At 37.2% G+C, this 14,037-nt stretch overlaps 1 protein-coding gene across 1 annotated transcript; it reads right to left on the reverse strand.

Moving 5' to 3' along the window:
• Positions 1-8,809: 8,809 nt before the first annotated feature.
• LOC120330917 (RNA exonuclease 4-like) lies at positions 8,810-12,186 on the reverse strand. The gene is made up of 4 exons (XM_039397908.2): positions 11,613-12,186; positions 10,902-11,056; positions 10,510-10,674; positions 8,810-10,160 (listed from the first exon to the last, which is right to left on the reverse strand). Exons 1-4 carry the CDS (start codon positions 12,066-12,068, stop codon positions 9,965-9,967), a joined length of 972 nt encoding a protein of 323 aa, XP_039253842.2. The 5' UTR covers positions 12,069-12,186; the 3' UTR covers positions 8,810-9,964.
• Positions 12,187-14,037: the final 1,851 nt, after the last annotated feature.

Consider the following 14,037-nt stretch of genomic DNA (forward strand, 5'->3'; position numbering starts at 1 on the left):
CCGATTACAAGGCAACATGCTCACTCCCAGTGATTTTCCTACACCCCCCCCCCCCTATAGGGGGTGAACACCCCCCCCCCCTAAAATTTCCACCCCCCCCCCCCCCCCTAATTTTGAGGTGCGATTCGACACTGTTATTCCCATGGGCGATTCCACAGTCCACACTGTAATTCCTGACTCAATTATAATTGTATTCAAATATAACGACTGTGGAATATTTATCAGTGTAGATGAGGGGTTCCAAACCGCGGGCCAATTACGGCCCACATAACGATTTAAAATGGCCCGCCGAACTTGAGTGAATTAGTTTAACACTTCATGTGGTACTTTTGAGTTTTAGATTCCGTCTATCGTCACATCATTATCACCGTTTAAGCACGTTTATTTCGTAACAATTGAATTATACCGGTATCTTATGTATACTTATGGGTATTACGATTACACACCGCACTCCGCAGTATTTTAGATACCGTATTAGCCATATATTAAGAAAGCTTGAAGATGTCACAAAACGAAAACTAGGCACTGAAAACAGACATTTTTTAGATGAATGGCAAGGTTTTTACTTCTTTATTGGAAAAAATAAAACTTCAGCGATTTTTCTTCCTTGCCAACAAAATATTTCAGTTCTGAAGGAATACAACATTATGCGCCATTATGATCAGTGGACGCGCGTATTTCAAAATTTAATTCATTGCTTGATTCGTACAAAAGTCAAACAAACATGTTCAAAAAAATGTGAAATGTGTAACGAAGTAGCCATTCGTACGAGTAGCCATTCATACGATGCCATATGCTAGATGAGCAAGTAACTTCATTAGTCACTATAAGTTGTAAATTACTTGCTAAAAGCCGTGCTTGTTATTTATTCCTCGGGAATTCTATCAGCTAAATATTATAATTATTATTTTCATTACATAACAAACTGCGATGCTAGGTGTATCTAAAATCAAGCTTAGAGCCTATTTTGGTGCTTATTTCTCAAAATTTTCTCAGGGCGCTTGAGCGCGCCCTGAACCCCAGCCGTGTCGTCGCGCACTTTTCCTCGATCCCCTTTTCTGGCCCTACATTTTTATTCTGCTGTGTATTTTGCCTCGCCGTCAATCAACTTGGGGGACCCCTAATGTGCATCGTTTCATTGCTAATAGCAAATTATTTACCACCCCCTAAATTTCGAAACACCCGCCCAAAAATTAAAAACCGGGGAACACACTCCAACTCTACAGACGTGCCCGAACGTGTGATTGAATGTCGTAAGCACATGTGAAATCACAGAAATGAATGGATATTTATTTCACTATATTAGGGTACAGGGATTTAAGCAATATATAATCGGAAAGTTGTACGCAGTATTTGACGCTATTCAATATGGAACGAGCAGAATACTTTTAAATATTTTCGCGCACCGTCATTGGAGTATTTGGTTGTATTAAGTTTGCAGATGATAGTTTAATCTTTGGTTAACTTAAGTACTAAAGCCTGCTACCTTCGATTATATCAACAAACGGAATATACCTTTCTAATTATAATACTACATTGGATTCTGCTGAAATAATTACCTGTTCAACTCGAAACTCCACGGAAAATCAATATGAATACCGAAGTTCATAACCAGATTCTGGCTGCTGTTACATCCCTCCAGGCCAACCAAAAAGCGCTCATGCAACGCTCAGATGAACTGTCTGCCACTGAAGACCATGGCAGCAAGTCTGAAGCTGTTAAGAAGTTCCAGCATGATGTGGCTCAAATCTCTCTTAAGATCGAGGAGATTATAAAAAGACTGGAGTTATGTGAAAAACAGCAAGATGATCAGGAACAGTACAGCCGGTGGAACTGTGTTGTTCTTCATGGCTGCAAATCGGTTCCAGAATCTGAGTACTACAAGTTTGTTGAAGACTTTGTTGTTAACACCCTGAACACTAACTTCAATCTTGACCAGCCTATTGTTAACACGGATATTGATATAACCCATAAATTGCGATCCAAGTCCCCGAAGAACCCCATCATTATTAAATTTGTCCGAAGATCGACAAAAAATTTAATATATGGTAGGAAGAAAGATCTAAAAGGCAGCGGTTTGTCCATCACGGAGTCCTTGACCCGAAATAGGCTCAAGCTCCTCGCCGCTGCCAAGGAAGCATTCGGGAAGCATAAGGTGTCGACAATGAATGGGACTATATACGCTTACTTGGACAGAAGGCGAGTTATATCTTGTTTAAATGATATCACTACTCTCTCTCGTCCCCTGTACTCCAGGGCTGCTGCTAGCCCAATGGGACCTAGCAAATAGGCACACTGTTTGCAACTTGGTCTCATTGGTATAGTGGTGGCCTTTAGCACAGCTACAGGGGTGGTGACTCCACTACGGCCCATGGGCCGGGGCCACGGCCCATCTAATTGGGCCACATGGGCCGTGGCCCATCAAGCTATGGGCCGCGGCCCCGTCAGAAAAAATTCAATTATCTTACCAAAATTTTCAATTTCTACAAAATTGTCATTATTCGAACCAAAAAATAAACTCCTGTAGTATGTGTACCAGGTTAGGGTTAGGGCAAAATTTTGTTCAGATTTTTTACATTATAGTTCTATTATGAGTTTGGGGACTGTCTGTGTTAGCCAAGTGAATAGTTTCTTTACACAACTTGATGGGCCGCGGCCCATAGCCTGATGGGCCTAGGCCCAATTTGATGGGCCGTGGCCCCGGCCCATGGGCCGAAGAGGAGTCACCACTTCCACTCTAGCACAGGGTTGATAATATAATTTAATTTAACTCAATTTATTTTCACCCTTATTTTCCTTATGCTAATTAGGCTAGTACTTATTTAACCATAAGTTCTGCACCTGGAAACTTTGTATTCAAGCTTTGTATTTTAGATTTTGTCTTACTTCACTATACTTTTTTTATTTTTTTATTTCAACTTTGCCACCACCATGAAACATAATTTAAAATATCCCTGTAGAAATTGCCACAAATCAGTCCGAACTAATCAGAAAGCTATTTTTTGCAACATTTGCTCACATTGGATACATTTAAAATGCACCAATATCTCTAACCAGCAGTATGAAAACCTGCAATCTGAAGCTGATGATATGCCTTGGTGCTGTTTCTTTTGTGAAAAAGATTGCATACCATTCTCTTCTCTCTCTGATTCTGAATTATTAGAATCATGTACTTCCCTTCATTCAGAAAAAGCTGAAGCCCAGGCACTTACTAAAATACTTGATCCTGAATACCTAAACCAAATGTTTCTGGAGTCAGCCAATACTGACAATGATGAATTCAACAACATAAACAGTGTTTTCATGTACAACAGCTCAAATCAGTATATTTGCTCTAGTGTATCAATGACCTCAAATTCAATGATAGTTTCAAACTAAGTGGTTTCATGACTCTTTCACTCAATATCAGATCTTTAGCCTCTTTCAAAAACTACACAAAATTTGAAGCACTAGTGAATTCACTGAATTGTAAGCCTCATGTAATTGCTGTAAATGAAACATGGATTGTATCTGGTACAAATGGCCATTTCAATACATTGGATGGCTATGTTTTTATCACTAACAGTAGATCTCATCACCGAGGTGGTGGTGTTGGTCTCTACATTCGAAATGATTTGAAATACATTGTCCGCAAGGATATTACTATAACGTGTGAAAAGGTTTTCGAATCTATATTTATTGACATATTATTGGAAAATAAAACAATAACCTGCGGTACTATTTATAGATCACCACTAACTGATGAATTGAACAATGCTAACTTTCGGAATCTCTTGTCCCAAGTTCTCTCAAAGATGAACAAGTTGAATTATAATTATATAATGGGTGACTTCAACTATAATCTTATTGATGAGTCCAGTATGAATACCAGCCTATTTGTTGATATTATGCACAACATGGCCTATTATTCTCTGATAAACTGCCCCACCAGGATAACTTCAATGTCTGCTACCTGCATAGACCACATTTGGACAAACGTATATGATAAAAAAGTTAATAGTGCTGTTTTAGCAGAATGTGTTTCTGATCATCTGCCAATTGTACAATGCTCTCTTCTAGAAAAGCAAATTCAGAACAGAATTGAAACGCTTTACCGCCAGTTTACTTCGTCCAACTTGAATACTTTTATGAACGAACTGAATTCTATTGATATTGATGACTTCAGCAGCATCCAGGATCCCAACACTTGCTTTGAAAAATTTTTTGAAAAATTCTCTACTGCTTACTCTCAATCTTTTCCTTACAAAAAACAAACAAACAGTTCAAACAAACCTTGGTATGATACTGAGTTACGTAAACTAAACAAAGTCAAACAAAAACTTTATAAGAAATTAATAAACAATAAAAACATAAATGACAAGCACAAATTACAGTTCAATGAATGCAGGAACCTTTATACTCGATTGCTCTACAAAAAGAAATCAAATTATTACAAATCTAAATTTGCCTCTCACAAAGGTAACATCAAGGCAGTGTGGAAAACAATTAATGAACTTATTGGTAAAAATAAAACAGGTTCTTGTCCTTTGATTGGACTCGATTGCAGTAATACACAAATTGCAAATAAATTTAATGAACACTTTTCCCAAGTGGCACAAACCCTGCTCGACTGTATGCCACAACCAGCTGGCTGTGACAAAAATTACATTTCATATCTTGGGAAGCAAGAATCCTCATCCATGTTTTTAAGGCCAACTACATCATTAGAAATAAAAAATATTATACGCGAAATGAAGCCCAAGTCAAGTTTTGGTATTGATGGTATTCCATTCAAAGTATTGAAACACGTTCCAGAACATATCATTGACATCCTGACATATATATTTAATCTTTCACTATCTAGTGGATTATTCATTGAAAGCTTCAAGACATCTAAAGTTCTTCCTCTATTTAAAAAGGGTAGTGTTTCAGATCTTGGAAATTATAGACCTATTAGTCTTTTACCATCATTTTCTAAGATTCTTGAGAAAATAATGTATAGTAGAATGTCAAACTTCTTTGAAACTATCGATGTTTTCCACTCTCATCAATTTGGTTTCCGCAAGCATCACTCCACTGCTATGGCTGCTAATGTTTTGGTACACAAACTGACCAAGGCCTTTGAAAGCAAACAACATGCAATTGGAATATTTCTTGATATTTCAAAAGCTTTCGACACCATTGACCATTCCATCCTTTTAAGTAAGCTCTATCACTATGGAATTAGAGGCGTCCCATTCAATTGGATCAGGAGCTACCTGCAAGACAGGAAACAAATTGTGCAATATGACAACTCATTCTCTACAAATATTTGTGTCATGAAGCACGGAGTTCCACAAGGATCTTTACTTGGCCCATTATTTTTTCTAGCTTACATTAATGACATGTCCAGGTGTCTGAAATCCTCTGAGTCGATCATGTTTGCTGATGACACTGACTTGATTCTTCATGGGAAAAACCTTGAAGATCTACTCACAGTTGCAAACCAAGAACTAACCAACATTCATAGCTGGATGTTGGTTAACAAATTATCTCTTAATGCTAACCAAACTAAATTTGTATTATTCCACCCAAGCAAGCATAAAAGTGTGAGTTGTTCAAAACCACTACTGCTCAATGACAATGAAATTGAAAGAGTGAAAGAAATAAAATTTCTAGGAGTTATCTTTGATGAAAATCTGTCATGGAAATCACAAATGTCTCTACTACTAAGTCATATCCGATATTGTAGCTCAGTCTGGCTTCATGGTAATAAAACACTTGCCTCGAAATTGCAAAGCATTTGTAATAATTTTTTAAGAATTGTCTTTAGGAAAAGTAAACGTGAAAGCGTAAATCATTTCTATAAATCGCTAAATATACTCAAGGTTGAAGACATAATGAAATTTGAAGTATTATCATTAGTTTATGATTTTCATGACAACTCATTGTCAAACTGCTTTGACGACATTCTAACCAAAACCACCTCCAATCGAAGAAGTAATTCCAATTTATTTATACCGTTTATGAGTAAATCTGTGAGCCAGCATGCCCTATGCTATAATGGACCTAAGCTATGGAACTCTCTCCCCTTGAATTTGAAGTCATTAAAATCCAAAAAATCATTCCAGAAACAAGTTAAGTCGTACTTGGTATCCAAATATTAAAAGTTATTTTTCCATAACCACACTGATATATATACTCTTTCGTATGTAATTAGCTACAACGTTTTGATAGCTCGGACACAAAAAATATTGAACCTTCATGAATGACCATGATAGAAAGTTGGGACACTCTTCACTTGCACATACTTATTTTCATGAAAATATTAAACAGCTACAATATTGCTATTGCCCATGCAGCTGCTGATTGTTGTTGAGCCGGCAGTTAATCTCTCTCCACCTGTTCTACATCTAATGTTGGTGTGTCGGGTTCTGTAGCATGCACAGCAAATTATTTCATTTATTTATTTTTCAAATGGCTGTTTACACTCTGACATCTGCATGTGCATGTTCCCTTTTTGCTTAACGTGGGATTTTTGACATTACACATGCATGGTCTTTGTTTCTATATGGGTGGTGTGATACCTTATGAGGGTTGTAGACCTTATAGTTTAGCTCCTGTACCTATTATTGTAATTAGGCGACCAGTGGAGATATATTGGATTCTCCCCTTCATTTTAATTTGTTGTGGTATTCTATGATTTGTTTTGTGTGTATACAAAATTTTATCCTAGGTTGAGGTTCTGCTGTGAAGTTAATGTGAAGGCCAACATACGAATGGTCAGTGTGGTTTGAGAGTTTCTGCATGGTTTGCGAGGAATTCACCCTGTGTCCCAACCTTATTTCAACTCTGGTCTTTGAACTAGCGTTTTATAGATAGATACCTAATAATCAATATCTACTCGAAATAATAATTAATTCTAAACAAAAGTGTAGGGTAGTGCTGTTTCCAAATATGTAACCCTTGAATATCCTACTCGCAGATTTATTTTCTGTTTTTCAGGTCGTTCTGTGATGATTAATACAATGGCTAGTTTATTGAATATAAATGGTGTCTACAACAACAAAATTCGCAGGCTGATGTCTCATCCACGATAAACTTGAATTGACATCTATTACGCCACAATAATTAAATGAAGATATGATCCTGTGAAATAACAATACTAATTCCTTTATCCTTGCAGAAGTCAATATCTAAGAATGAAAAAAAAACCTTATAACCTTAGCAACCAACATATTCCTATACCCTGTCTTTCTACCATAATTAATTATAATTACTCATACTTATAAAGTTACTGATAGATTCAAATACTTATTGCAATCTGGACTATAATTTGGCAATAATAGGTTCTAGTTTGGGCAATGAAGTGGTCTAGCCCACCTCTTCATGCACCCAATTCTGGCAACATTGGTTGGGCATTTTGGCATTTGACTCCATCTATAATCAGCTTGACAATATATTTTTTTATAAAAGTTTATCTTTACTGTTCACTCCCATTTATAAAATTGATCAATTTGGCAGTGGCAATCATGATAAATTTATTAATATGGTGTGGCAAGTAATTTTTATTTATTTATTTTTTATTAACTACCAGTATGTAATTTTTCATGTTCCCTTTACTTAATAACCTCTATATGGTTGTGTGTGTGGGTGCGTGTGAGCGTGTGTGAAATATTTCAATTATTTTAGGTGAGTGAACACGTACCACATCTTCTTGGCAAAACCTTCCATCTTATATACATTCTGTACGTTTTAAACCTTATCTAAGGTTTTGTTCGCTCTCCTGATTTCATAATCAGTTTTTATTTATTTATTTTTACCATTCATTTTATTGTTTTGCTGATTATGGAGTCGAAATAAACTTATACTTATGTTCGGAAACCATTGTATTATTACTTAAGGTAGCATAAAATTATCATTATGCTCACAGGCTATTAGCGCGATTAGAGAGTAGGCCTATGTTATCATTCTTTCCCATCACGAGGGCTGGATTTTTAATAGGTAAAAGGCCTAACCTCACGCCTTAGTGGCCTCGAGAATTTTTTCGAACTAATATTCATATTTATCCCGAGAAAGAGAGAGAACCTTCCCCCGCATTTTAAAATAAGACCTAGTCAATAACGCGATTTTTTTTAGCTAGTCCCATTTATCGTTATCTCCAGTGTTGAGGACGGTCGATTCATTGACTGGAATCAAATCATTTATCATAGACTCGATCTCTTTATGAACTAACTGGCGGTGATATTTAACTCAGTGATTGACCAGATCGTAATCTAGCTAGGCTAGACTTGGATGACCTGTGCAGCGACATATAAAGTGGATATCACCCCACGCGCCCCAAATGAAAACAAATCTACTACGTCAGGTCCTTAAGCCGCCCAAATGAAGTTTATAAATAAAATCTACCACCTCGTGCCCTTGAAAACCGCACCACACGAAGTCGTTAAATGCAACAAATCTACCACATCCTGCCCTTACAAAAACCAAGTCTGGCACGGTAACCTCGATAAAGCCGGATAGATTATGCGATGATTCCAATCTCGTGATTGCCATTTCGGGCTAAGTCCTGTGGTATGCCTCACACGATCGTAAAGCTATACCTGGGCAACAGAGTCCACGCAAACATCTCGACGGCAATTAAGCTCAGAATATTAACAGACATATGGGTTGCAACTTCAGGCAATTTCTCTTGCTAGCGATCATGTTTTGTATCAGGCACTATTTTAGTTGATCTGTGACCTAAAAATTGTTCACTTTTTAACTTTAGTGGCATATACAAGTATTGTATTATTGCTTTATTGGATAGATAGATAGATAGATAGTTTATTTCGAAAACTCCATAACAAACCTAAATTTAAAATGGAGAATTCTGGAGGGCAAGCAAAACCTGCAAAAAAGTTTAAAACATGAAGTATCTCATGTGCCTGCCCACCAGCACGCACACAAAAACACAAGCCCAATTAAATGAAGCTTGGGCCAAACTTAAAAAACAAAATACACGATAGTAATAAACTTTCGGGCTGTTGTACTCTCTTTCAACAATTACGTTGATAATGACCAATACCTACAACCTCATGCAAAGATAATGTGGGGAGTGGAATGTAATAAATTTGCGACGATAGTCATACTCATGAAGCCATGAAAGCTTTGGGAAAAACCAAGCCACGAAAAACTACACTGATTGCTAGATTGGGCATTGCGGAAAAGGTGATAAGTGGTTTCATATACAAACAAACGCAAAACCATGGCAGCAAATTCGGTGTGCGGACACTCATAAAAGCAATTATTAGGAAAAACACTAATCACACGTGAGCAGGTCTGTAGCCTAATTGATACATTGACGTGGCCAACATTGTTAAAACAGTACCGGTATACACACAGAGAGAACAAATCAAAAATATGCCACTAAATGAATGTTTAAAAATGTTACACTGTAAGTTACACTGCAAACTATTTACACATATATAGTTGAATACTCAGTATTCAAGCGGAATTTCTAGAAATAACAGTATATCATACTCTTTGTCACAAAATAAAATATCTGAATCAATCCCTGTTGTATTCATCTTTCGATTCTGTTATGATGTCCGTATGTTGTCTTTATGCTGCCATGTAATTTCATATTTCGGCCTTTACTTGTTGATATTCCTTAAGTGCTGGTTCATTGTTGTCAATCTAATCTTTCTGCGCCGTTCAAAAATGCGACCGCACCCGACGACTGCCAAACACAAACTTTAAATCCAATCTTTTATCCATAAACTTCTTTAATTCCGGTGGATGGGCCTTGATCATGTTGATATCACGAGATATCTTCTTAAAACAGTTACGTTTCATGTTAGGCTAACAACAAATTCAGTTGGATAAATCACACCAATCGCTTTCACATCCTCCATACCTCATGGCTCGATAAGCGGATTGCAAGCACCTAAGGCAGCAAGTACTATACCGATGTACATTTTGGTCATACTTCAGAATTGCAGATGGAGCTTCGACCGGTATTTTCTCATTTATTCCCAATTCTAGCTAATCTAAGTTCCTTTTCCCATTGCTTCTTATGCATCATATACAATTTCATCGCCACTTGAGCATCCTGCACTGAACTGTGCTCACCATTTTGCACTTGAACGTGAAGAATCTTGTTGCTTAAAATACGCAGAGCTGGTGCTCTACCGTTATTGTGGGCCCGAAATGGTTTGTACCTAAAATACAAAGTAAGTATTATCTAATTTTGATGATTATATGCATTGATTCATTGAATAAGCAGAGTACTAATATTATAATTCATGCGTCTCCTTAAAACGAGCCTCATTACAATATCTGAAAGTTATAGTGAAGAAATTCTAGAGCCAACTCTTGTATATTTAATCCATCGAAGATCGAGTTGAATACAACTATAGTTAAAAATCAAGCAATGTTTCAGCCACTGGATTCTCATCACAGAAATAAATAATTTAATAAGAATACTAGTGAAAAAGTATTGAATCAAATACCAGCTATAAATTTCTGATAGAATTGAGTAAAATTAGGCAAATTGAAAATCCTACATACTCTGCAGTATCACGAATAAACTTTCTTGGATGTGAAAGATAGAGTACTTTGAGATCATTATGAAGTGCATGACCAACGAGCACACGTCCTTTTAAAATTTCTGCCACTTCTCTTTGAACTGTTCCAAAGTCTTCTGCTCCTTTCAGATCAGATGGTCTAATCCCACTGGTGAAAAAGATTTGTTAGCTAGTTATTCGTTACCGATGCATGGGCTTGATGGTGGATCACACATGATTCGAACCTATGAAGGGTAATTAGAGACGCGATGACAAGCGTATTCCAAACGCTAAGCATGATGTGCCACACTCACCCATTTTCAACCAGTTCAGCCATGAACAAAATAAACAAGATCTCGATAAATATGGTATAATATACTAAATTATATTTTATACCTGACCCAAGTACGGTAATCTGTTACTTTTCCTTGAGCTTTAACATGTTTATCATAGATGCATTTTCCATACTGGTTAACAATTGATACTCTTGCCAATATAGAAGAACTTCCTTTGAATCCAGTTCCAACCATCTCACAGTCAATTCCAACGGCCTAAAAGGAAATATATTTATGTAATCTCATGAATATATAGATAAGGTTATATTGAATACATAATGTGAATTGCATATATGGAATATACAAAATAGACTCTGATGTAGGTGCATCATGAGAAACTATAGGAACACACTTGCCATCGCACCTCCGATTACCATGCTCATGTGCAAGAGGATTTCTGGACTCCCCTTCGTTGTATGGTGTATCTGGAACATATAGCTGGTTAACTATTTCCACATCAGACACTTGGTAACTGGACAGAGGGCAGGTATCAATCTAGTTCAGCCTATTCATTACCCTGTCAGTGAGGACATGGACATGGTTGCAGAACATAAGATATTAAACCTGCGACACTAACATGGTTTAAATAGCAAACCGCAGAACCAATCGCTCTTACTGCGCCACTGCGATGACACAAGTATTAGACCTTGGGCTTAATTCGGTGATCAGTTATTGTGAATAGAAAAAAACAAACTATAGAAGTTTGAGGCACAAGTCACCAAAAAGCACTAATATGACAGAAAAAAACAGTAACATAAAAAATTATACATACTTTGGTCAGGCCACCAAAAGCATCTGCTTTCACCAGTACTGATTCTGTAGCGAATGCCTGTGGTTTCCCACTGTTATTAATTCTTTGAATATCTTGTTCAGCAGCCAAAATCTCTTCCTTCGGTATGTCATCAAACCAAATCTCAGCATCTTTTTGACTCAAGTTAATGGAACTGTTCCCATTTGATGTGGCATCTTTCTTATTTGGCACTCTTCGCTTCTTTTGTGCTTGTTCGATCACTTTGTGACATTCCTTTTCTTTTTTTGTTTGATTAATTTCATTTAGTAATGTCTTCCAATTTGAGCCACATTCTTTTGATGTTTTGGGAATTTCCACCTTGATTCCTGGTTTGTTATTTTTCTTAAATTTCTTTCTGACATATCCCGGTTTTATGACGCTTTTTTCTTTATGTTTTATCCCATTTACATCTAACTTTTTCTTTTTGGAATGTCCCATCAAGGATTTAGAATATATATATAGTCTATGAGTAAATTGCAGCTTCAGACCTTAGCAAACTGCATATGAATAAGTTACAATAGAACGGTACATTCAATAACTGAATAATGCAATTGGAATTTTATTCAACAATTAAATATTTTGCTGTGTGTTGAAAGGCCAGGAGGGGCTATAGTTTTATATTTGAATGTCAAAATTTAAATTGCTGTAGACTATTGAATGTACTGTACTATTATACGGTACCTAATAAAAACATAGCAACTTGTTGCTTCAAAACCTTTTTATCTTAGTGGAACCCTGATATGCTTAACTGCATATTGCTAGACTATATTGAGCTCATCTCGTAGTCACAATACGGTACCCCTATTAACAATTATCCTGAAGAACTCATAAATCTGCAGAAGTATGAAAGATGAATATTTGGGTCTCATGTAGTTTCGTACCTAACATCAGAACATACTTCTAGTGGGCGTAGCATGAGAATTTTTTCACGTGTCAATCCTAACCCCACCTGACTACACCATCAAAAAATTACGTCACTACGACGTCACAGTGTCGTAATAGAGCCCTTCAAACTATTATCCATAACGTCAGTCAGTTCTTCATCGTCGGCGCTGATGCCATTTTGGCCTTTGGGGGATCGGACGTATATTTGGCAAGCTCTGTGACGTGATTGTGATGTCGTAGTGACGTGATTTTCGGATGGCGTACTCAGATGGGGGTTAGGATTGACATATCAAAAATTTTTTATGCTACGCCCACTAGAAGTACGTTAGGTACGAAACTACACGAGACCCGGCACTTGCATATCTGTACACCAGCACTAGGCCTACCTACTCGTTAGTCATAACTCAAGCGACCTTTATTTTAGTTCCTAAATATAATATATAAAGAATATTGCAATGGACGAGATCAGATAACATGACCTTGCAAACGCGAAGCATGTCCTCTGGGTTTGATCATATTACTTCAAAGAAGCACATTTGCACACAATTTCGCCAATTCGACATATTTATCTCATTTTAAATGCAGTAGCGTTAAGGCCGGTATACACGGCAGTAGTAATACTCACCGCACAGCGACTCTCCGCACTGTGCAGTGTGCACGGAACCACAGTTCTGCGCAGTGTACTGTGACGTGAGGTCAGGCGGGAAACGGACTTGTCCTTCGTCTTTTGTATTATTTCTGTTTTGGATATTTTGGGGATCGTTGCAAGATTAATTTTATTAAAATGGGTATCGTATCGCGAAAAAGAATAAGTCGTTTTCGGTCACTGCGCTACAAGCAGTACTTGTACCGACATCAGCTGAAGTTATTGTTTGTGGTTCTCTGTATTAGATTAAAAGAGGATGAGCGCTGTGTCGGCAAGAGATTGTGGATGCACCCAATACTTTGCAGACGAAAGGAACATGGTAATTTTTTTTCACAATACACTAAATGCATACGTCTCAGTCTCACGAAGCCTATACTCACCTTCTTTGCCTGCCTCTAATTTCAGGAGAATACTACAGATTGGTTAGGGAGATGAGAATGGAAAGAGAAGCCTATTTTAAACAGTACTTCCACATGACACCATCTACATTTGACCGTCTTTTGAATATGATAGAGAGCAAGATTGTGAAACAAACTACAAATATGCGTGAACCAATTCCGCCTGAGGAACGACTTGCAGTCACTTTGAGGTATTTTGAAATAGGGTTTTAACCCACAGTATGAGTGAAATCGTGATTGATTGATTAAAATATAAATGAACAGTACCTAACGTTAGTCTACATATGGTAGTTTATCGCTAAATACAACATTATATATTTTTCAGATATTTGGTGACGGGGGATTCATATCAGACCATCGGGTTCTCTTACAGGATTCATAAAACGACCATATCGCGAATTATTCCAGAAACCTGCGCTGCAATATGGGATTCCCTGCAGCCTGTGTTCATGGCAGTCTCAAGTGAAAATCAGTGGAA

The sequence above is a fragment of the Styela clava genome, chromosome 6 (assembly GCF_964204865.1).
Source record: "Styela clava chromosome 6, kaStyClav1.hap1.2, whole genome shotgun sequence".
In the NCBI taxonomy this organism is placed as follows: Eukaryota; Metazoa; Chordata; class Ascidiacea; order Stolidobranchia; family Styelidae; genus Styela; species Styela clava.

Coding starts and splice junctions, on each gene's coding strand:
- LOC120330917 (XM_039397908.2), bottom strand. CDS start 12,068: ATGGGACATTCCAAAAAGAAAAAGTTAGATGTAAATGGGATAAAACAT. Junction 10,675..10,901: donor GATTACCGTACTTGGGTCAG/GTATAAAATATA, acceptor CTTTTTCACCAG/TGGGATTAGACCATCTGATC. Junction 10,161..10,509: donor TTTATTCGTGATACTGCAGA/GTATGTAGGATT, acceptor TTTGTATTTTAG/GTACAAACCATTTCGGGCCC.